The sequence below is a fragment of the Aquarana catesbeiana genome, linkage group LG09 (assembly GCF_042186555.1).
Source record: "Aquarana catesbeiana isolate 2022-GZ linkage group LG09, ASM4218655v1, whole genome shotgun sequence".
Lineage (NCBI taxonomy): Eukaryota > Metazoa > Chordata > Amphibia > Anura > Ranidae > Aquarana > Aquarana catesbeiana.
In genome coordinates, this window is record NC_133332.1 from 59,525,816 (window position 1) to 59,551,593 (window position 25,778).

The window sequence follows — 25,778 nt, forward strand, 5'->3', positions numbered from 1 at the left end:
TTTGAGCTCTGTTAGTTCCCTTTCCTTATATTTCTATGGCTAGGCTTTTTCTGCCATTATATTGTTAAAGATCTTAGGAGCACCAACACTATGGTTTTCTCCCTAGATTGAAAAGCATCTGGCTTAAAGTGACACACACAGTAGTGGAGGCAGACTGGCTTATATGCAAGTATGGGATTTAGAACTATAGTATACCCCAACCACAACTCAAGCAGTTTATTTCAATAATTGCTGTTATACCTTTTATACCCAGTTTATGTGTACATCCCCACATCCCAAAATCCATGCCTTTGTTGTGGCTACTACTTGGCCCTGGTGTCCCTGGTTGTCATCTCTGATTGGAGGGGGTTGTTCTGCGGTCATTATTTCCGGTATAGATGAGCGTTGAGACCATGTGCTTAAGCACCACATTATTGCTGAGTTCATGTACATACACACACCTGTACCACCATGCAAATATTTTGTACTGTATGTTTGAGTATGTTTCTCCAATTAGATTTATTGAAGCTCCTGAAGAAGTGACATTTCAGGTCGCAAAATATGTAGAGCAAGCAATTCTTTTTAATCTATGAGGACTGTGGGAACTACCAACTGTGGGATCTGATAAAAAGTTGGAAAAATGTCTGAATTTCAGCTTTAAGCATTCGGCATTTGCAGCAAGATCATTAAAATTCTCATACCTAGGACATCTGGATGCTTGAGCAAAATCCTCAGACCAAGTCTTATTGTTGTACTTGTGGTTTCAGTCCCGGCAAAGAATAAATTCATCACTGTGACGAACAAGTTTTCAAAGTGAAACTCTGTGTTGGGATTATCCTTTTCCTGAGAACAAAACAGAAATCACATACTGAAAACCTAAAAACCTTGAAGAAGAATTCCAGCATACACATGGCTCACAAAAAATAAAGGAACACTTTGAAAACACATCAGATCTCAATGGAGAAAAATATCTTGCTGGATATCTATACTGATATGGACTGGGTAATGTGTGAGAAACGAAAGCATGCCACATCTTTTGATGTTAATTTAAATGATCATCCTACAGAGCGCTGAATTCAAAGACACCCTGAAAATCAAAGTGAAAAAATTATGCAGCAGGCTAGTCCATTTTGCTAAAATTTCATTGCAGCAACTCAAAAGGATACTTAGTAGTTTGTATGGCCCCCACGTGATTGTATGCATGCCTGACAACGTTGGGGTGCATGCTCCTAATGAGATGATGGATGGTGTCCTGGGGTATTATCTCCCATATCTGGACCAGGGCATCACTAAGCTCCAGAACAGACTGAGGTGCAATCTGGCGGTGTTGGAAGGACCAAAAACATAATGTCCCAGAGGTGTTCTATTGGATTTTGGTCAGGTGAGCGTGGGGGCCATTCAGTGGTATCAATCCTTCATCCTCCAGGAACTGGCTGCATACTCTCGCCACATGAGGCCGGTCATTGTCATGAACCAGGAGGAACCCGGGACCAATGCACCAGCGTAGGGTCTGACAATGGGTCCAGGGATTTTATCCCGATACCTAATGGCAGTCATGGTGCCATTGTCTAGCCTGTAGAGGTCTGTGCGTCCCTCCATGGATATGCCTCCCCAGACCATCACTGACCCACCACCAAATCGGTCATGCTGAATGATGTTACAGGCAGCATGATGTTCTCCATGGCTTCTCTAGACCCTTTCATGTCTGTCACATGTGCTCAGTGTGAACCTACTCTCATCTGTGAAAAGCACAGGTCGCCAGTGGAGGACCTGACAATTCTGGTGTTCAATGGCAAATACCAATCGAGCTCCACGGTGCTGGGCAGTGAGCACAGGGCCCACTAGAGGACATCGGGCCCTTAAGTCACACTCATGAAGTCTGTTCCTGATTGTTTGGTCAGAGACATTCACATCAGTGGCCTGCTGGCGGTCATTTTATAAGGCTCTGGTAGTGCTCATCCTGTTCCTCCTTGCACAAAGGAGCAGATACCGGTCCTGCTAATGGGTTAAGAACCTTCTACAGCCCTGTCCAGTTCTCCTAAAGTAACTGCCTGTCTCCTAGAATTTCCGTCATCCTCTTGAGACTGTGCTGGGAGACACAGCAAACCTTCTGGCAATGGCAAGTATTTATTTGCCATTCTATAGGAGTTGGACTGCCTGTGCAACCTCTATAGGGTCCAGGTATCACCTCATTCTACCAGTAGTGACCCTAGCCAAATGCAAAACTAGGGAAAAACAGTCAGAAAAAAATTGTATTTTTGGGGTGTCTTTGAATACAACCCTCTGTAGGTTGATAATTTTCATTTCCATCAACTGATATGGCATCCTTTCGCTTCTAACACATTACCCAGTCCATATGGGTGGCACAGTGGTCTAGTAGGTAGCACTCTCGCCTAGCAGTAAGAAGGGTCGCTGGTTCGAATCCCAACCACGACACTACCTGCCTGGAGTTTGCATGTTCTCCCTGTGCCTGCGTGGGTTTCCTCCGGGTACTCCGGTTTCCTCCCACACTCCAAAGACATGCTGGTAGGTTAATTGGATCCGGCCTAAATTGTCCCTAGTATGTATGAATGTGAGTTAGGGACCTTAGATTGTAAGCTCCTTGAGGGTAGGGACTGATGTGAATGTACAATGAATATGTAAAGCGCTGCGTAAATTGACAGCGCTATATAAGTACCTGATAAAAATAAAAATAAATAAATATCATTATAGATATCCAGCATGATATATTTCCCCATTGAAATGTAATGTGTTTTCAAAGTGTTTTTTTAATTGTTTAATCTTTAATTTTTATGAGCAGTGTACATACTTACATTGGTGCAAGGACCAATGTCACTATGTAAAAATTGCCATACCAGGAATTCAGCCGAAACTGTTTTTACTGCAGGCCAGTCTTCGCAGATCTACTTGTTAGGACCAAGTTCGCCTCCTGGTGGCACTGTGGCGTTTTGGGCAGAAAACTGCAGCTTTCTTCCCAGAGCACCACAGTGCCACCAGCAAGCTAACTTGGTCCTAATACTACTATTTTTTTAGGGTTGCTAGTGTAGTGCTCATCCCCACAGGGGCCACTGGAAATAGACAGGTCTCCCTTACCTGCTCAAGGGCTACAGCCCAAATACCGACACCAGAGCACACCAAAAAATCTCAGGCTGTCTATGTGTGTCTTTTTTTAAAGATTTATTGCACAACTTGAACACGGGGATAGAGGGATAAGGGTGCAGGATACTTCAAAAACACAAGTAGGTGCAGGAGGACAGATTCTCAAGCAAATTACTTCAGCAGCAGACTTAAAGTGTCTGTAAAGTCACATTGTGACCTTGCTGGTATCCCTTCTGGTCATAAACTATAGTGTATGTGTTTTTTTTTTTAATTATAACCTTTCATGACTAAGCCTATTTTTGACATTAAGTTAAAATCCGTATTTTTTGCTAGAAAATTACTTAGAGCCCCCAAACATTAAATATATATATATTTTTTTAGCAGAGAATCTAGAGAATAAAATGGCGATTGTTGCAATATTTTATATCACAAAGTATTTGTGCAGTGGTGTTTTAAACGCAACTTTTTGGGAAAAGGGACACTTTCATGAATTAAAAAAAAAAAAAAGTAAAGTTAGCCAATTTTTTGTATAATGTGAAAGATGATGTTACGCCGAGTAAATAGATACCAAACATGTCATGCTTTATAATTGCACGCACTCGTGGAATGGCGACAAACTACGGTACCTAAAAATAGCTTTAAATTTTTTTTACAGTTACCAGGTTAGAGTTACAGAGGAGATCTAGTGCTAGAATTATTGCTCTCGCTCTGACGATCCTGTCGATACCTCACATGTGTGATTTGAACACCGTTTACATATGCGGGTGGTGACAGGTACTCTTTATGGAGGAATCGGGGGTCTTGCACTTCAAAGTATTCAGATCACCGTTTTTTGGCGATTCTGAAAGCTGTATATTTTTTTAAAACCGGCGCCATTGGCAGCCGAGTAAACGGGAAGTGATGTCATGACGTCCCTTCCATGTTTACGGCTTCGTTCTGGGGGGGACGAGCGAGCTTCCCCTCTCCTGCACCATACCAGGCCACATGCCCTCAACATGGGGACAAGGTGCTTTGGGGTCAGACCCCAAAGCACCCTCCCCATGTTGAGGGCATGTGGCCTGTTATGGTTCAGGAGAGGGGGGCGCTCGCTCGTCCCCCCTCTTTTCCTGCGGCCTACCAGGTTGCATGCTTGGATAAGGGTCTGGTATGGATTTTGGGGGGACCCCTAAGCCATTTTTTTTATTTTGGTGCAGGGTTCCCCTTAAAATCCATAGAAGACCTGAAGGGCCTGGTATGGATTTTGGGGGGACCCCCACGCAATTTTTTAAAACTTTTTTGGTTCGGAGTTCCCCTTAATGTTCATACCAGACCCAAAGGGCCTGGTAATGGACTGGCGGGGAACCCATGCTGTTTTTTGCAATGAGTTTTATCAATATTGGCGAGACCCGACAATTCATTACAGCTGCGATCAGTTTTAAATGACTTATTTCCTTTAGAAATGTAATTTTGCTATGGTATTCTAAACACGGGAAAACTGCGCCACTTTACAGGCATATTATAGACACCCCCCCAGGCACAATATTTTAAGGAATATTTCATTTTTATTGTTTCACTTTAAGCATTATTAAAATCACTGCTCCCAAAAAAAACGGCCATTTTTAAAACTTTTTTTGCATTGATACATGTCCCCTAGGGCAGGACCCAGGTCCCCAAACACTTTTTATGACAATAACTTGCATATAAGCCTTTAAAATTAGCACTTCTGTTTTTTCATGTTAGTGTCGCATAGACTTTAACATGTTCCACGGCTTTCAAATTTGCCCCGAACATATTGTTCGGTGTTCGCCGAACAACCATAAGTTCGCCCCGAACTTATGCTCGGGCTGAACCGTTTGCCTAGTCCATCCCTAGTGGTCAGCACCCACAGTAGGACACAGGAACAGGCAGGATCAACCAGGTATTTTACAGCAAAGAATGGGAGAAATGACACTGCAGAAGCACTATGCTATAGATCATGCTTTAAATGAACAGAATCATTTTTTTTTAGGGTTACAACCACTTTAAAGGAGTTGTAAAGGCAGAAGGTTTTTTTATCTTAATGCATTCTATGCATTAAGATAAAAAACCTTCTGTGTGTAGCAGCCCCCCCAGCACCCCTCTAATCACCTACCTGAGCCCCCTCTCTCTGAAGTGATGTCCACTATCCCCTAAGCCATCCAGGACACTCCTCCTGATTGTCTGAGACAGGGCATCAGTTCCATTGGCTCCCACGGCTGTCAATCAAAGTCAGTCAGCCAATCAGGGGGGAGAGGGGATGGGGCCAGGTTGGGGCTCTGTGTCTGAATGTATTGATTTTACCAGAAGTCTGCACCAAGATACAAATCAGATCTTGAGCATCCCCTGCAACAAAAATGTAATTTTTGGTGAGATACTCCCAAAGGGAAATCACGTCTAAAGGGATGCAGACCTTGCCAATTATCTCATTAGAGCCCTGCAGGTGCAGCAGCTGCTTGATAATTATAAAACCACTCCCAAAGAAATTCACTCTGAACACAGACACAAACAACCAGCTTTAGAATAACAAAAGGTAGAAATCTACAACAAAAGTTTGTTAGAATTTCTGCAATGTACATAGATCCCCCAGAGGGGAATGTTTTTTTTTCTCAACGAAAGTGGAGTTACTCTTAAGTGCCGGTTCACACTGATGCGAGTTCATGACGAATTTGATGCGTCAAAAACATTCTAAATTCGCATGTCATCCATAAAGTCATTGTTTTCAATGACCGTCGTTCACATACATGCGTTGCGATTCCCCTACGAATGCGATGCGATAAAAAAAAGGGTCTTGTGCGAGTTTACTGCGTTGCGTTGCAAATTTAGCCTCCATAGACATCAATGTAAATCGTTCTGGAATCGCATTGTTGGTTCAGATATGTGCGAATTCCACCACACTACTCTCCACAAAAACCAGGAAATACACAGGAAGTTAACACCTTTTTTCTTTTTCCATTATGATTCCATTGGCTAGAACATCAATCGCAGCTATGACCAACTCCTGAAATTTGCGGTAAAATCGCGTTAAAATCGCGGTAAATTCGCGGTAAAATCGCACCTCACACAGGACAAAAAAACAGAACAAATTCGCAGCGCAGCAGTGTGAACCGACACTTAAGGAACAAATATATTACGTATAGGGGACTGCCATTATTTATTTTAGCTGTAGGCCTAGAGTTGGAGCAACCATAAAGTAGAGAAGAGGTGGTATTGGCAAACTATTACTTGGCTAACTTTTCATAGCCAAATGATCCAAAGTCCAAGGTCAGCTAAAAGCAGAACTTCAGGTTGGATTTTTATTTTTTATTATTTGACTGTTCTTTACTGATACTACTACTGATACCACAATTTTTTTGTGCATTACAGCTCCATGTTCTTCATGTGGGGCATGTGGGGCACTTCTCCTCCAGCAATAGGGACTTCATGCTGTGCGAGTCTCAGCAACTGTATTGATACAGTCACTGTAGCCAATGGTCTTTCATTGGTCAAAACAGTACAGCAGCCATGTCCACAACAGCTTGAATCGCACAAGCGTCTAAGAAATATAGTCTGCATTGTCATACCACAGATAGGAGACAATGGGACTAGAGTGGTCATGTGACCACTACATTAATTTTCCAAAAAAAGGTGATATTTTGCTAAAAAAATTGTATAAATAAAGCATTTGCTTTGTCCTGGTGTATGGGAGGGGACTAAAGGAAACAATTACTTTGATACCTGGTGTTCTGCTTGAAACCTATTTTTTGGATCGGGTCTGGAAGAATTAGAACCACTTTCATGATTGCTGCCTGTGACCCTACTGAGGAATTTGCCCCTTACTTTCTGTCTCAGTGGCAGGGAGTCAGAGTGATAGGAAGTCATAGGAAGTAACATGAAATGTCTCAAGTGGGGACTTTGTCAAGTTTCCTTTTTTTTTTTTGTCATGTCTGTGCCTTCTTATTCTGGGGGCACCCTTGCATGTTGTGGTGCCAGAAGGTTAATAAGTGAGGGAAAATCTCCCCAACAGAATGAACATATTAGAATATAAACCTAGCAAAACAAGAATACGAAGGACAGATTTTCAAACCCTTTTCAACTCTATTGAAGTCTGAAAAAGTTTTACTTGGAGATGAGCTTTAAAATTCCAGAAAGTTCATGGCTCATTATTAAACATAATATAGTGATGAAGCGATTGGAGGCATCTTGAAAGCTTGCCATTTTAATCTCCTTGTTAACCAATAAAAGTTATCAGTTTAACTCTGTTTTATGTGCTATTATGGCCCATAGTACAATGTTCTGCTATTGATAGCCATATTGTTTGCAATAGGCTACAGCTATCTACAGACATTATTACATGATCCTGAAATATGCAGATTAATTGCTATGGGAATCAGAGAAACTTCTCATCATCTCCATTTTTGTATAACAAAACCCCTTGGCATGTGATTTGTAATGAGCACTTCTTACCTCTTCCATCTTTATTAGGAAACAGTCAATATAATCCCTGGGACAGTTTTGGTCCAGGGTTTCTTGATGCTCCTTGACCTTATCCATTACAAATTCTTTCAAAGTGATGATATTCTTCCATGCTTTTTGATGAGGTCCAGGCAAATGGCGGAAAAGATTTGGGAAAGCATTAAGTAGCTGAAATAAAAATAACCAATTATAAAGTATCTGTATATGCAGGAGAAAAGCACAATAAAATATCTTTTTAATTAGCAATTTATATTGTCTTTGAGTTGGATTCTTCTGGAGTTGTATAAATGTGCTTTATATGCATTTGTCCAACTCAGAACCACAGGATTATATCTATCATCTAACTTGCATAGAGTTATTTTGGGCTTGTTCAGTCTCATCATTGTGTAAATGTACATATTCGCCAGCACACCAAAGGATCAACACTTCTATCCAAAGGTTTCTTTTATTTATTATTTAGTGCAACATTTCGGAGCTGCGCAGGGCCCCTTCGTCAGGCATGTGATAAAGTTCAACAGTGTCAGAGCAGAATATAACTACATTATCCACCAATCAGAACATGCAGAAATTTCAAAACATGAAAAGAATGGTACCGCCCCCACCCTGTGACATCAATCTGACGTCTGAATCCCACCAAAAACGTCAAAACATAAAAGGCAGCAAAATAACTTAAAAGCGGAGTTCCACCCAAAAGTGGAACTTCCACTCGCTGTAATCCTTACCCCCTCCGGTGTCACATTTGGCACCTTTCGGGGGGGGGGGGGGAGGAAGGACAGGATACCTGTCTTTCACAGGTATCCTGTCCCCACTTCCAGGAGCCTCAGCCACGGATATTTGCGTCATCGCTGGGGCTCCCTCCTCCTCCCTCCTCCTTCCCTGGCCACCAGGCCAGTAGGAGAGAGGAGCGGAGCCTCACGCATGCGCAGTAGGGTTCCCAGCGTGAAACCGAAAGGCTACACTGCTGGGTTCCCTTACTGGCAATGGAGGCAGCATGCACCTGACAGCTGGTGGAAACATCAGCCGTGGTGCTGACATCGCTGGACTCTAGGACAGGTAAGTGTCCGATTATTAAAAGTCAGCAGCTGCAGTATGTGTAGCTGCTGGTCTTTAATTTTTGCAGCGGTGGGCAGACCTCCGCTTTAAAGTAGCCTGGGGTAATCAATCTATAATATTACAGAATACAGCCTACATATGAAGCATCAGTGTACATGTAATAGATCAGGCACATCAACCAGATGCACCCGATCACAAACAAGCAACCACTAGGACCCAGTGTTTTGCTGTATGGGAGGCCGCCAATCATGGTGTGCCACATATGCCGTGCATGCGCACAGAGCTCATAGCAACAGGGTGACGGGAGGACGCCTATCTGCGGGACCGCTGTCGCCACGGAAACCTGTGACGTACGGCTGGCACCGCATTGGGTAATCAACAGTGCAGAAAATAGTGCACGTGTGTAGAAGCAAGGCTAGGAAAGGCAAGAAAAGCAAAGAAGAGTGATACAAGAATGGGAGAAAAGGTATAAGATGAGTAAGATGAAAATAGAAGGAGAAATCTTAAAAAGGAAAGAAGGGAAAATGGGAAGAAAACAAAAGAAAGCGAAAAGCACCATGGGAGGAAAAAGGAAAGAAAGACAAAAAAGAAAAGCAAAAATTAATTGAGCACAGACAGGAAACAGGGGAAAGGGGAAAAAGACAAAGAAAAAAAGGGGGGGAAATGACAACCGGTGGAGCAGAGAAAAAGGGTGAAAAAAGGAGAAGAAAGAGGGAAGAGGAAAAAAGGGGGGGAAAAGGCAAGAAAAATGAAAAGAAAAAAAAAGTAGAGCAGGAAAACAAAGGGGGGCCAAGAAAACGAAGAAAAAACAAAAAAATAAATGAAAGGAGAAATAGAAATAAAAATAAAAATAAATACAAATACAAACGAAGGTGAATATGAAAAAATAAATAAAAATAATTATGAGAAAATGAAAAATAAATATACAAAATAAATACATAATAAAATAATATTGAAAATGAAAAAATAAATATAAATATAAAATAAAAATAAATAATAATAACAGGCAGAGATGAAACAAAATAAATCAAAAAGTAAAAACAATATATAACAAAAAATGAAGATGAAAACAGGAACACAAGTAATTTTAAATAAAATAAACTAAATAGACGGCCAAGGAGAAAAAACATCAGTGAATCGCTCCTATGTGACGCACTCAATGCTCATACCATGGGATCAGCTTAAAGTTATGAAAAATTAAAATGTTTAATATACAAGCAATCAGTAGACAAATTGTCACCTTCAGACCTTTGAATATATCAGAAAAACCGTAGGTATTTATGACCAATCCGTTACCCTAAGCGAATATCCCAGGTAGACAATTGGGTGTGGGAAACAGAAAGGAAAAAAGTATGAACAAGAAAAGAAAACAAGAGAAATATATTACATGGTATGTACTATATACCCAATAAAGCACTGCCCATGCTAGGCATTAGTAGGAAATGTACGGTGTCACATTATTGTGTATATCAAGGACAAACAGGCCAAAGAAGAAAAAACAATAAAAATGAAGAGATCTGTCGTCAATGAATTCCTAGGGAGTGGGGGGCTTCCATTTTGAGCCTGAAGGGCCATATAGCAAGCGAAGGGAGGAAAAATTACACACTTGCTATGTATTCTGCGCCTGTTTATGCCAGTTTATGACACTAGCAGAAGCTTCTGAGCTGTACAATTAGCTAATGTCTTCATACAACATCCTAAAGCATTCAGTGAGCTCTCTTAGAGGTGGCATCTGAGACTCAACCCAACAGACATGGACTGTATTTCGTCCATTGCACCCATCTTGTACATCTTCATTTTCCAATAAATGTTGACTCCACTGTAATACGTTCCTCTCTGTGTAGTTACTTTTGTATGGCTGCATACCTTGCTTCCTCTCTACCTCATCTAATCAGAGAACACTTTGAATCCATTGGAAAAATGTAAAGCACTCTCCCAATGGCACCAGTGCTAAGTAGGCCACCTCCTGTATTCACAATGCAGCAGGGCAGCTGCTCGGCTGCTTGGCACAGGACACAAGAAGATAGTGGAGAACACTGTAATAGCGGTTCCTACCACAATGCTTCCCAAGGGATCATCCAGAAATTGCATATATCAAGATAGTGGAACTGACACACTGTGGATGACCTTTAAACATCATTTTTGCATTAAGACGCACTTTTCTGATAACTATCTGGAGGTGGATATCACTGTGATCCATTTGAGAATATTCCACCCATTCACCATTTGGGATCAACTTCTGGACACTATATTATCCACTTCACGACTGCCCTATAGCAGTTTTACATAATCCTGCACTTTCGGGTCTGGGGAGCAAATGTGCGCCGCTGGCGGCTCACTCCCACTGTAATTATGCACACCGGGAGCCGATCAGCTTGCTGTCCGCAAGCACCCACTGATCGTTTGTTACAAAGGCAGTCTGCCTATGTAAACAAGGCAGATTTCTGTTCTGCAAGTAGGGAAGGCATGGATCCTGTGTTCTTGCAAAACAGGGACAAGGATCCATGTCTTTCCTTAGTAAAAGCAAGTTCAAGGCACAGTATATGGTCTGCTTATCTCCAAAACACAGAGAAAGGTGGTCCGCCATCTGCCTTTACAGAATGACCTTTCCTTCATAAACCTAGTACTCAGTTTATTAGAGGAAGACTGGATAAACTGTTGCTATACAAGTATAAGGAATGGGACCAAACTATGTAAGAAACTCTTACAAGTGTGAGATATGGAAACTATGAGCATGACTAGCAATAGTTAATCACATTCAACTGGACCTTTTCTGTAATGTTGAAGAAGTTTGCAGCTTACAAACGACTTCTTCAGTTCCCGTGAGAGTCAGGAAGTTACCCCAACATGTATATACACACTATAAGACAACCTTATTGTATTTGTTGGTGTCAGGTAATGCCAGAATTTCTTTCTTAAAACACAAGCTATTTACATGTCTTTCTTTTTTTCTATCCTTTTTAGCATTATTATGGAAGTGATGGTATGTGAATACCTGCTCTTTTGGGAACCCCTACGACCTCTATTAATTATAGTCTTGATTTAACTTTAAAAAGCTTAGAAACCAGCAATAATTATTTCACATTCATACATTCATTCTTACTTTCAGTCCAGATTTACAATATAGAGACACACGGATGTTGTGTTTACCTGCCCAGCTAATGAATTTACTATTCCAAAGGCTTCTTTCAGTAAAGCAAGAAGGCCAAGAAACTTCTTGTCTTCGTAATCAAAACGTTCACCAAATACGATGGAGCATATCACGTTGGATACCGCCAGAGTCAAGAGGTATGTGGGGTCAATAGGTGAACCTGGAAGGAGATTAAAAACTTTCTCAGACTGAATGAGTAATATTATGATACATGCTTATTAGGGTGGATGAGAAGAAAAAAAAAACGGTTGAACTGCCAACGAATGGACACCCCCCCCCCCCCCCCCCCGATTATATTACCCTAACAATACAAACTGTAACCAGGAATATAATTACAACAACCTAACATATACTATACACATTACAATAATTAGCCACCTGGATACTCGGAGAGCTCATTCCTGGCCCCAGGCTCACAAAGTACAATACACATTATTACAAGTATAAACACCTCCCCTAATAGTTTTCTAGGAGACAATAGGTTTGTTACTTAGCACAATTAACAGTGGGTGAAAGACCCTTCAGACTAGTAAACAGGAGTAGGAATGAGCTTCGAGTTCGAGTCAAACTCATATATTCGACTCGAACATCGGCTGTTCGCAAGTTCGCCGAACAGCAAACAATTTAGGGTGTTCGCGGCAAATTCGAATGCCGCGGAACACCCTTTAAAAATCTATGGGAGAAATCAAAAGTGCTAATTTAAAGGCTTATATTCATGGTATTGTCATAAAAAGTGTTTGGGGACCTGGGTCCTGCCCCAGGGGATCAATGCAAAAAAAAGTTTTAAAAACGGCCGTTTTTTCGGGAGCAGTGATTTTAATAATGATTAAAGTGAAACAATAAAAGTGTAATATCCCTTTAAATTTCGTACCTGGGGGGTGTCTATAGTATGCCTGTAAAGGGGCGCATGTTTCCCCGTGTTTAGAACAGTCTGACAGCAAAATAACATTTCAAAGGAAAAAAAGTCATTTAAACTACTCGCGGCTATTAATAAATTGCCGGTCCGACAATACACATAAAAGTTCAATGATAAAAACGGCATGGGAATTCCCCACAGGGGAACCCTGAACCAAAATTAAAAAATTCCATGCCAGACCCTTCAGGTCTGGTATGGATATTAAGGGTAACCCCGGCTAAAATAAAAAAAAAAAAATGGCGCAGGGTCCCCCTCAAAATCTATACCAGACCCTTCAGGTCTGGCATGGATTTTAAGGGGAACCCCGCGGCAAAATTTAAAAAAATAAATGGCATGGGGTCCCCCCAAAAATCCATACCAGACCCTTATCCGAGCACACAACCTGGCAGGCCGCAGGAAAAGAGGGGGGACGAGAGAGCGCCCCCTCTCCTGAACCGTACCAGGCCACATGCCCTCAACATTGGGAGGGTGTTTTGGGGTAGCCCCCAAAACACCTTGTCCCCATGTTGATGGGGACAAGGGCCTCATCCCCACAACCCTGGCCGGTGGTTGTGGGGGTCTGCGGGTGGGGGGCTTATCAGAATCTGGAAGCCCCCTTTAACAAGGGGACCCCTAGATCCCTGCCCTCCCCCCTGTGTGAAATGGTAAGGGGGTACCCCTACCATTTCACTAAAAAACTGTAAAAAATGTTAAAAATGACAAGAGACAATTTTTGACAATTCTTTTATTTAAATGCTTCTTCTTTCTTCTTTCTTCTATCCTCTATCTTCCTTCGGTTTCTTCCTCCATCTTCTTCTTCTTTTGGTTCTTCTGTTTCTTCTGGTTCTTCCTCCGGTGTTCTCGTCCAGCATCTTCCTCCGCGGCGTCGGCGTCTTCTTCCCTTCTTCTCCTCGGGCCGCTCCGCATCCATGATGGCATGGAAGGAGGCTCCCGCTCTTCTCTTCATCTTCTTCTCTTCATCTTCTTCTCTTCATCTTGTTGTCTTCATCTTCTTTTCGGCCCGCTCTGCATCCATGATGGAATGGAGGAAGACAAGAAGATGAAGAGAAGAAGATGAAGAGAAGAAGGTGAAGAGAATAGCGGGAGCCTCCCTCCATGCCATCATGGATGAGGAGCGGCCCGAGAAGAAGAAGGGAAGAAGACGCCAACGCAGTGGAGGAAAATGCTGGACGAGAACACCGGAGGAAGAACCAGAAGAACCAGAAGAAGAAGAAGATGGAGGAAGAAACCGAAGGAAGATAGAAGATAGAAGAAAGAAGAAAGAAGAAGCATTTAAATAAAGGAATTTTCAAAAACTGGGACCCTACGCCATTTTTTTTTGTAAATTTTGGCACGAGGTTCCCCTTAAAATCCATACCAGACCTGTGATTTTGAGGGGGACCCCACGCCATTTTTTTTTTTAAATTTTGGCCGGGGTTCCCCTTAATATCCATACCAGACCTAAAGGGCCTAGTATGGAATTTAGCGGGACCCCCCCACGTCATTTTTTTTTAAAATTTTGGTTCGGGGTTCCCCTGTGGGGAATTCCCATGCCGTTTTTATCAATGAACTTCTATGTGTATTGTCGGAGCGGCAATTCATTAATAGCCGCAAGTAGTTTTAAATGAATTTTTTTCCTTTGAAATATCATTTTGCTGTCAGACTGTTCTAAACACGGGAAACATGCGCCCCTTTACAGGCATACTACAGACACCCCCCAGGTACGAAATTTAAAGGGATATTACACTTTTATTTTTTCACTTTAAGCATTATTAAAATCACTGCTCCCGAAAAAACGGCCATTTTTAAAACTCTTTTTTGCATTGATCCATGTCCCCTGGGGCAGGACCCGGGTCCCCAAACACTTTTTATGTCAATAACTTGCACATAAGCCTTTAAAATTAGCACTTTTGATTATTCATGTTTGTGTCCCATAGACTTTAACGGTGTTCGCGTGTTCGAACAAATTTTTTGCCTGTTCACATGTTCTGGTGCGAACCGAACAGGGGGGTGTTCGGCTCATCCCTAAACAGGAGACCTAGGACTTTTTCATTAACCAATGTTCCTTTCACATATACCTGTCTACTGAGACCCAAGCTGGCAGAGACCATCATGGCATCCTTAAAAATGTCCATTTGTATTACATAACTGAACATCTTCCTAAATGTTTGTAGCTCCCTCAAATGCCAAGGCCTATAGTCGGTAGGCAATAAGCTAGCATTTAGTCCCCTCCAAAAGCCTCTGTCCTGGGTGAGTCTATCACATGCTCCATGATCAATCGATCATAAGCTGATGATACAACATGGAACCCCCCCTCCATATTCAAAACAAAATAAGCCATCATAAGTGTACAGAAGGACCCTTGCGCTCTGTGTGGAAGCAGTGGTCTCTCTGCAGGTGTCTAATGCCTCCAATGAATCACATCTAGCATTCTCCAATCATTCATCAGTTGTTTTTGGATCAACCGAGCGTCCATACCTACTGACCATCAGAGCCTTTAGCTATTTGTAGTGACTTACACTGATCTACATTTTGGACCTGATGTTTCCTATCACAGGGACTAAAGTCCTAACAATTTAAACATGCAGTCAGGTACCTATGGCCCTCACTCTCCCCCCCCCTTTTGGAGTGCCCAATAATTTGTGACCACTTGTAAGTCCCGCAGCCGTGGATAGCCCTCTATGGGGTTGAGGTGGGGACCACTCCCCAGCAGCCTTCAAGACCACCAGTGGGAATATCAACTGTCTAATTCATGTGTGTTTGTTTTAATAAGAAGTCTCTGGATAAGCAAGCTTATTTGATGAAGAAGAAACACAAGAACCCCCTGAGGAAGACCATAAATATATAGGTCAAAATGCATTGGGGCTTTGTTCCAAACATCGGACAGCACAACCACAATTCAATTATTAAACACAAGACCCCCTGAGGAAGACCATAAATATATAGGTCGAAATGCATTGGGGCTTTGTTCCAAACATCGGACAGCACAACTACAATTCAATTATTGAACACAAGAACCCCCTGAGGAAGACCATAAATATATAGGTCGAATTGCATTGGGGCTTTGTTCCAAACATCGGACAGCACAACCACAATTCAATTTTTGTAGGTTGCAAGATTAAATAATTTCATCCTTTTTCCAACCTTTATGGTATTGTCAATATTGTGATTTTTTCCCCTTTTCTAATGTAATAGTCTCTCATTGTATATACCCAGAGCTCATGTTTTAACTTATGTGTTTATATTGTCCATTTGCTTTTTTGATAATAAAATCATTTATATTTTTATAAAATCGTTGACTCACAATTGCTGCTAAAAACCCCACAGGGAAATTTTCCTTTCCTACAACATTTTATTATTCGGGGTGTGCAGCCTTTCAGACTCCCTTATATGTGTCATATCATGTTATAGAGTTCTCCAATCAGCAGGGTGCATGAGCTTTGCTGAGTGCAGAGTTTTAGCTGTGATTCAGCAGGGAGCATGTCAGCCCTCTGTAGAGATATCACTGCTTGAACACAGAGAGCAAGAGTCCTTCTCTGTACTATGCTGGCAGGGTAAAGGCTCTTCTACTTGGGTTGTGGCTGCTTCCTTCCTAAAGGAAAGTCTATAGTTAAATCTACCTGCTTTTTTTCTAAACTCCTCTCTAAGACATTGAGACTCTTCCAGAATCCGTTCTTCAACACTTCTCTTCCCCATCCCGAAATTCCTCAGCGTGGTGAGAGAGAAGCGACGTAGCTGTTTCCAACGCTCCCCGTTACTCAGAATCACTCCTGTTAATGGAATCACACATCAGTTAAGAATTCCTGAAATGAATGTTTCAAGTTTTATCTGTTATGATGACATCGGCTCATGCCTCTGGGACTGTTACATACCATAGCCCTTAAAAAATAATTCAGCTGCAGGTGCTTTTCCTCTGTCACTGAAGACATCTGCATTGTCTACTAGAGCCTCCTTCACAGCATCATATCCATGTAGGACAACCACTGTCATGCTCCCTAGATGGACAGTGAATACATCTCCATGGATCTTCGCAAGCTACAACAAAATCAGAAGAAGAAAAGTTGTACTTTATATCGTTGTATAGATGGCTCTGTAAAAAGTTTCAATCAGAGATAGGGAGTGCAAAGAAAAAATCATTTTATATAAATAGCACAGAAGTATTTTTAAAGCATTCATGACCAGAGCTCATTGAAGCTTAGACATACAGACCAGATTTATAGAGATGACACAGTTATGTAAATTCTGGGGATGGTGCAGTCCTTGGCTGTGTTCACTAATGTGTGACACAGATCTTCCTCCTTCTATGGCCTCTCATGTGACTTGCTATAAAGTTACAACATTCCAGCCTGGTCACTGGAGGAGAAAAGATTGAGAAAATGCTTCCTATTGCCTGCAGCAGACTGTTGATATCATCACATCCTAGGCAAACTCACTTAACTGTGACTGATTTTATTAATACAATCCCAATTCCAAAAAAGCTGGTATGCTGTGTAAAGTATACATAAAAACAGAATGCAATGATTTGCAAATCTCCAAAAAACATGTTTTATTCACAATAGAAAACAAAAAACATATCAAATGTTTAACCGCTTCAATACTGGGCATTTTCACCCCCTTCCTTTCCAGACCAATTTTTAGTTTTCAGCTCTGTCGCACTTTAAACGACAATTGTGCGGTCGTGCGACGCTGTACCCAAACAAAATTGACGTCCTTTTTTCCCCACAAATAGAGCTTTCTTTTGGTGGTATTTGATCACCTCTGCAGTTTTTATTTTTTGCGCTATAAAAAAAAGAAGAGCGACAATTTTGAAAAAAACACAATATTATTTACTTTTTGCTATAATAAATATCCCAATTTTTTTTAAAAATTACAGATTTTTTCCTCAGTTTCGGCCGATACGTATTCTTCTACATATATATTTGGTAAAAAAAATCGCAATAAGCGTATATTGATTGGTTTGCGCAAAAGTTATAGCGTCTACAAAATACGGGATAGATTTATGGCATTTTTAAAAGAAATGTATTTATTTATTTTTTTTACTAGTAATAGCGGCGATCTGCGATTTTTTTTCGTGATTGCGACATGGCGGACACATCGGACACTTTTGACACATTTTTGGGACCATTCACATTTATACAGCGATCAATGCTATAAAATTGCATTGATTACTGTATAAATGTGACAGGCAGGGAAGGGGTTAACCACTAGGGGGACACAAGAGGTTAATTATGTTTCCTAAGGGAGTGATTCTAACTGTAGGGGGAGGGGACGTACAAGGGGAGGAGACCGATCAGTGTTACGCTGTACTGGGAACACAGATTGGTAAACACACAGATCCATGGTCCAGCCCAGGTTAACGGGCAATCGCGGGTACCCGGCGGCAATCGCGGCCGCCGGGCACAAGCACCGGGTCCCGAGCAATGCCGCGCGCGCGCCCCCTAGACGGCCGGGAATCCCAGGACGTCATATGACGGCCACCCAGGATGGGAGATCCCATCTCAGGCCGTCATATGACTATGGCCTGGTAATGAAGTGGTTAATATGAGAAAATGTACCATTTTAAGACAAAAATAAAGTAATTTTGAATTTCATGGCAGCAACACATCTCCAAAAAGTTGGGGCAGGGCCATGTTTAGACACGTGCGGTTCGTTTCATCCCGAATTGAAATTCGGACGAAATTTTCCTTATTTGGAAATTCGGATGTATCAAAATAAAACAGTAACAAATTTCAACTAATTTGAATCAAACATTAAGGAATTAAACAAAATTTGGTAGTTTTCATCCGAATGAAATTAATGATTTGATTTCATTCGATAATAGCTGATTGTTAAGGAGCAGGGTGACCTTTCGGCCTTACCAACCATGACTCATCTGCTGTCAAAGGGATTCCATTCTGCTCACAACAGATGAGTCGTGGTTGTTAGGGACGCCGCGGCCGGCTTGCGGGCCAGCTTCTTACCAACCAGCTTTTTCTCACACAGAATTTGGATCAGTCTCTCAATTTTTGGCCAATTTTGAATTGTAGTTGTTCCAAAAATTTGGAATTTGTTCAAAAATTAATAAACTAAACAAAACGAAATGAAACTAAATGAATTCCGAAAATGAATAATGAAACAAAGTTAGTACCATAACAAATCCTTTCAAAACAAAATAAACACATTTTTCTCTGCTGCTCATGTCTAGCCATGTTTACCACAGTGTAGCATCCACTCTTCTTTTAACAACACTCTGTAAATATCTTGGAACTGAGGAGACCAGTTGCTGGAGTATTGGGTTAGGAATGTTGTCTCATTCTTGCCTGATATAGGATTCCAACGGCTCAACAGTCCTGGGTCTTCTGTGCCCTATTTTTCCTTTTAAGATGCACCAAATGTTTTCATATGGTGAAAGGTTTGGACTTCAGCCAGGCCAATTAAGGGAGGCCAGACTCTTCTACAACTAAGTCATGTTGTTGTCATAGATGCAGTATGTGGTTTAGCATCATTCTGTTGAAATATGCAAGGACTTTGCTGAAAAAGATGTCTGGATAGGAGCATATGCTCCTCTAAAACCTAGATATATCTTTCAGCATTGATGGTGCCCTTCCAGATGTGCAAGCTGCCCATTCTATATGCAATAATTCACCTTCATAACATCAGAGATGCAGGCTTTTGCACTGAGCGCTGATAACAAGCCTGAAGGTCCCTCTTTTCTTTAGATCGGAGGATGTGATGCCTGTGGTCGCCAAAAAAAATGTAAAATTTTGATTTGTCTGACCACAGAATAGTTTTCCACTTTGCAGCAGACCATTTTAAATCGGCGTTGGCCCTGAGAAGGAGGCTGAGTTAGTGGATAATGTTAAGATATGACTTCTTTGCATAATAGAGCTTTAACCACTTGAGCCCCGGACCATTATGCTGCCTAAGGACCAGAGGTCTTTTTCCAATTTGGCACTGCGTCGCTTTAACTGCTAATTGCGCGGTCATGCAATGCTGTACCCAAACGAAATTTGCGTCCTTTTCTTCCCACAAATAGAGCTTTCTTTTGATGGTATTTGATCACCTCTGCGGTTTTTATTTTTTGCGCTATAAACGGAAAAAGACCGAAAATTTTGAAAAAAAATGATATTTTCTACTTTTTGTTATAAAAAAAATCCAATAAACTAAATTTTAGTCATACATTTAGGCCAAAATGTATTCGGCCACATGTCTTTGGTAAAAAAAATGTCAATAAGCGTATATTTATTGGTTTGCGCAAAAGTTATAGCGTCTACAAACTAGGGTACATTTTCTGGAATTTACACAGCTTTTAGTTTATGACTGCCTATGTCATTTCTTGAGGTGCTAAAATGGCAGGGCAGTACAAAACCCCCCCAAATGACCCCATTTTGGAAAGTAGACACCCCAAGGAAATTGCTGAGAGGCATGTTGAACCCATTGAATATTTATTTTTTTTGTCCCAAGTGATTGAAAAATGACAAAAAAAAAAAAAATATTTACAAAAAGTCGTCACTAAATGATATATTGCTCACACAGGCCATGGGCCTATGTGGAATTGCACCCCAAAATACATTTAGCTGCTTCTCCTGAGTATGGGGATACCACATGTGTGGGACTTTTTGGGAGCCTAGCCGCGTACGGGGCCCCGAAAACCAATCACCGCCTTCAGGATTTCTAAGGGTGTAAATTTTTGCTTTCACTCTTCACTGCCTATCACAGTTTCGGAGGCCATGGAATGCCCAGGTGGCACAAAACCCCCCAAAATGACCCCATTTTGGAAAGTAGACACCCCAAGCTATTTGCTGAGAGGCATATTGAGTCCATGGAATATTTTATATTTTGACACAAGTTGCAGGAAAGTGACACTTTTTTTTTTTTTTTTTTCATAAAGTTGTCACTAAATGATATATTGCTCACACAGGCCATGGGCATATGTGGAATTGCACCCCAAAATACATTTAGCTGCTTCTCCTGAGTATGGGGATACCACATGTGTGGGACTTTTTGGGAGCCTAGCCGCGTACTGGACCCCGAAAACCAATCACTGCCTTCAGGATTTCTAAGGGTGAAAATTTTTGATTTCACTCTTTACTGCCTATCACAGTTTCGGAGGCCATGGAATGCCCAGGTGGCACAAACCCCCCCCAAATGACCCCATTTTGGAAAGTAGACACCCCAAGCTATTTGCTGAAAGGCATGGTGAGTATTTTGCAGCTCTCATTTGTTTTTGAAAATGAAGAAAGACAAGAAAAAACATTTTTTTTTTTTCTTTTTTCAATTTTCAAAACTTTGTGACAAAAAGTGAGGTCTGCAAAATACTCACTATACCTCTCAGCAAATAGCTTGGGGTGTCTACTTTCCAAAATGGGGTCATTTGTGGGGGTTTTGTGCCACCTGGGCATTCCATGGCCTCCGAAACTGTGATAGGCAGTGAAGAGTGAAATCAAAATTTCACGCCCTTAGAAAGCCTGAAGGCGGTGCTTGGTTTTCGGGGTCCCGTACGCGGCTAGGCTCCCAAAAAGTCTCACACATGTGGTATCCCCGTACTCAGGAGAAGCAGCAGAATGTATTTTGGGGTGTAATTTCACATATTTCCATGGCATGTTTGAGCAATATATCATTTAGTGACAACTTTGTGCAAAAAAAAAAAAAAAAAAAAAAAATTTGTCTCTTTCCCGCAACTTGTGTCGCAATATAAAATATTCCATGGACTCGACATGCCTCTCAGCAAATAGCTTGGGGTGTCTACTTTCCAAAATGGGGTCATTTGGGGGGGTTTTGAACTGTCCTGGCATTTTATGCACAACATTTAGAAGCTTATGTCACACATCACCCACTCTTCTAACCACTTGAAGACAAAGCCCTTTCTGACACTTATTGTTTACATGAAAAAGTTTTTTTTTTTTGCAAAAAAATTACTTTGAACCCCCAAACATTATATATTTTTTTAAAGCAAATGCCCTACAGATTAAAATGGTGGGTGTTTCATTTTTTTTTTTCACACAGTAATTGCGCAGCGATTTTTCAAACGCATTTTTTGGGGAAAAAACACACTTTTTTTAATTTTAATGCACTAAAACACGCTATATTGCCCAAATGTTTGATGAAATAAAAAAGATGATCTTAGGCCAAGTACATGGATACCAAACATGACATGCTTTAAAATTGCGCACAAACGTGCAGTGGCAACAAAATAAATACATGTTTAAAAGCCTTCAAAAGCCTTTACAGGTTACCACTTTAGATTTACAGAGGAGGTCTACTGGAAAAATTACTGCACTCGATCTGGCCTTCGCGGTGATACCTCACATGCATGGTGCAATTGCTGTTTATGTTTGACGACAGACCACCGCTTGCGTTCGCCTTAGCGCGAGAGCAGGGGGCGACAGGGGTGTTTTTTTTTTTTTTTTTTTTTTTCTTTATTATTTTTTTGCTTTTTTAATCTTACTTTTAAACTGTTCCTTTCATATTTTTTTTTTTAATCATTTTTATTGTTATCTCGGGGAATGTAAATATCCCCTATGATAGCAATAGGTAGTGACAGGTACTCTTTTTTGAAAAAATTGTGGTCTATTAGACCCTAGATCTCTCCTCTGCCCTCAAAGCATCTGACCACACCAAGATCGGTGTGATAAAATGCTTCCCCAATTTCCCAATGGCGCTATTTACATCCGGCGAAATCTAAGTCATGAAATACTCGTAGCTTCCGGTTTCTTAGGCCATAGAGATGTTTGGAGCCACTCTGGTCTCTGATCAGCTCTATGGTCAGCTGGCTGAATCACCGGCTGCATTCTCAGGTTCCCTGTTGAGACAGGAGAGCCAGAGAAAAACACGGAAGACGGTGGGGGGGGGGGCATTCCCTCCCACGGCTTGTAAAAGCAGTCTAGAGGCTAATTAGCCGCTAGGATTGCTTTTACATGAAAGCCGACCGCTGGCTGAAAAGAATGATACCAAGATGATACCTAAACCTGCAGGCATCATTCTGGTATAACCACTCAAAGTCGTGAATGGCGTACCTGAAGACAAAAAAATGGTTAACAATGGTTAACAATAAAGCACAGTAAAGTGTAAATAATTACACACCTGAAAAACAAACATGATAAAACATAATAACAATAACAATAACAATAAAACATTGCAGAATAGAATACAGTAAAAAAGAGCAGAACAATAGAGAGAGAGAATAGAGAGAGAGAGAACAATAAAACAACAACTATTTTTTTTTATTTCATATTTTTTTTTTTTTTTACACTTTTTTTGTAACTAACTTTTGTAACTGTAACCGGTTCCAGGTTCGGGTCTCTCAAAATGCGATGGCATCTTGGGAGACCCTGTGAAAGTGTGCCTAGTCTGTGCAATGCTGTACCCTACGCTAATACTCAACTAGTGAATGGTAGCGTTCAAAACATTCACCAATGCAAAGACCAGGATTGTCAGGACAGGAGGGACAATAATAGCGGGTGTCACGCCTATATCCGCGCTTGCTGCAGACACGACATCTTTTTTGGGGGGTTCGTTGGGTAGGGGTACTCGGGAGGACATAAAAATGCCTCTCATGCAGCCGACTGCATTTGGTTGGGGATGTGAATGGGGGAAGTACGGGCGCTGCAGAAGCGGTGGGTTCCCAATTAGGATTGGCGAATGCAGCAGGAAGGGCACTATGGGCACGATGGGCCTGTGTTTGTCTTTTTGGTGGCAGCGGGACACTACTTGTGCTTGCCACCTCACCAGCTTGAACTGCACTTATGGGACTCGCCACGTCACCAAGTGTTACTGCAGTGCTGGTTTGACTACGACCGGGGTGTACTAGGCCGCTGGCGCTTGCCAGTTCACCAAAACGCTACCAAAAAATGTTAGCGATTGCAGGGATCAGGCCTGACTCTGCGAACGCTGCAGTTATGCGTTTAGTGTTTTGTAAGTGTCAGTGATCGATCGATACTGCACTTGGGTGGGCTGGGCTGGGCCGGGCGGAGGGGCACAACGCAGGTGCTAGCAGGTATCTGGGCTGATCCCGCTAACACTGCGTTTTTGGGAACCCTAAACTGCTGGTGACGCTAGTATAGATCTGATCGGATCAGATATTGATGCGATCAGATACTATACCACTAAGGGAGGTGTACGGTGCGTGCGTGGGTGTTAGCGGTACTGGCGCTAATCTGACGCTGCCTGGGGCTGGTGCTTGCCAGTTCACCAAAACGCTACAAAAAAAACTGTTAGCGATCGCAGGGATCAGGCCTGACTCTGCGAACGCTGCAGTTATGCGTTTAGTGTTTTGTAAGTGTCAGTGATCGATCGATACTGCACTTGGGTGGGCTGGGCTGGGCCGGGCGGAGGGGCAAAACGCAGGTGCTAGCAGGTATCTGGGCTGATTCCGCTAACACTGCGTTTTTGGGAACCCTAAACTGCTGGGGACGCTAGTATAGATCTGATCGGATCAGATATTGATCCGTTCAGATACTATACCACAAAGGGAGGCGTATGCTGCGTGCGTGGGTGTTAGCGGTACTGGCGCTAACCTGACGCCTGGGGCTGGTGCTTGCCAGTTCACCAAAATGCTACCAAAAAAACTGTTAGCGATCGCAGGGATCAGGCCTGACTCTGCGAACGCTGCAGTTATGCGTTTAGTGTTTTGTAAGTGTCAGTGATCGATCGATACTGCACTTGGGTGGGCTGGGCTGGGCCGGGCGGAGGGGCACAACGCAGGTGCTAGCAGGTATCTGGGCTGATCCCGCTAACACTGCGTTTTTGGGAACCCTAAACTGCTGGTGACGCTAGTATAGATCTGATCGGATCAGATATTGATGCGATCAGATACTATACCACTAAGGGAGGTGTACGGTGCGTGCGTGGGTGTTAGCGGTACTGGCGCTAATCTGACGCTGCCTGGGGCTGGTGCTTGCCAGTTCACCAAAACGCTACAAAAAAAACTGTTAGCGATCGCAGGGATCAGGCCTGACTCTGCGAACGCTGCAGTTATGCGTTTAGTGTTTTGTAAGTGTCAGTGATCGATCGATACTGCACTTGGGTGGGCTGGGCTGGGCCGGGCGGAGGGGCAAAACGCAGGTGCTAGCAGGTATCTGGGCTGATTCCGCTAACACTGCGTTTTTGGGAACCCTAAACTGCTGGGGACGCTAGTATAGATCTGATCGGATCAGATATTGATCCGTTCAGATACTATACCACTAAGGGAGGCGTATGCTGCGTGCGTGGGTGTTAGCGGTACTGGCGCTAACCTGACGCCTGGGGCTGGTGCTTGCCAGTTCACCAAAATGCTACCAAAAAAACTGTTAGCGATCGCAGGGATCAGGCCTGACTCTGCGAACGCTGCAGTTATGCGTTTAGTGTTTTGTAAGTGACAGTGATCGATCGATACTGCACTTGGGTGGGCTGGGCGGAGGCACAAAACGCAGGTGCTAGCAGGTATCTGGGCTGATCCCGCTAACACTGCGTTTTTGGGAACCCTAAACTGCTGGGGACGCTAGTATAGATCTGATCGGATCAGATATTGATCCGTTCAGATACTATACCACTAAGGGAGGCGTATGCTGCATGCGTGGGTGTTAGCGGTACTGGCGCTAATCTGACGCTGCCTGGGGCGACGCATATCACCGCCGGGCGATCAGGGGGCTAAACCTTTATTTGGTAATAAACGGCGGGTGCCCTGACACTATAAAAAATAAACGAACTAACCAGCGTCACCCGTAACGGTTATACGGTGATCAGTGGTGAAAGGGTTAACTAGGGGGGCAATCAAGGGGTTAAAACATTTATTAGGTAGTATATGGGGGTCCCTGACGCTATAAAACGCTGACGGCGAACCTAAATATTTACCTCACTAACTAGCATCACCAGCGACACTAATACAGCGATCAGAAAAATGATCGCTTAGTGACACTGGTGACAGGGGGTGATCAAGGGGTTAAAACTTTATTAGGGGGGGTTAGGGGGGTACCCTAGACCTACAGGGGGGTAATACTCACTGTCCCAACACTGTAACTGTCACAAACTGACACTATGCAGTAATCAGAAAAAAAAAAAAAACTGCTGGTGTCAGTTTGTGACAGGGGGGGGGGGGTGATTGGGGGGGGATCGGGGGGCGATCGGGGGGGGGATCGGGGTGTTTTGTGTGCCTGGCATGTTCTACTGTGTGTGTGTGTGTTGGTGCACTCACAT

The 25,778-nt window shown here is 42.5% G+C and overlaps 1 protein-coding gene across 2 annotated transcripts in view; it reads right to left on the reverse strand.

Moving 5' to 3' along the window:
* The window catches only part of LOC141107698 (cytochrome P450 2C8-like), a 90,936-nt gene that overhangs the window by 13,137 nt on the left and 52,021 nt on the right, over positions 1-25,778 (reverse strand). For both annotated transcript variants that reach the window (XM_073598613.1, XM_073598614.1), the window contains 5 exons: positions 16,499-16,661; positions 16,247-16,396; positions 11,731-11,891; positions 7,519-7,695; positions 681-822 (listed from right to left, as the gene is read on the reverse strand). In XM_073598613.1, the coding sequence (XP_073454714.1) occupies positions 681-822; positions 7,519-7,695; positions 11,731-11,891; positions 16,247-16,396; positions 16,499-16,661 (793 nt within the window). The remainder of the gene's footprint in view (positions 1-680; positions 823-7,518; positions 7,696-11,730; positions 11,892-16,246; positions 16,397-16,498; positions 16,662-25,778) is intronic.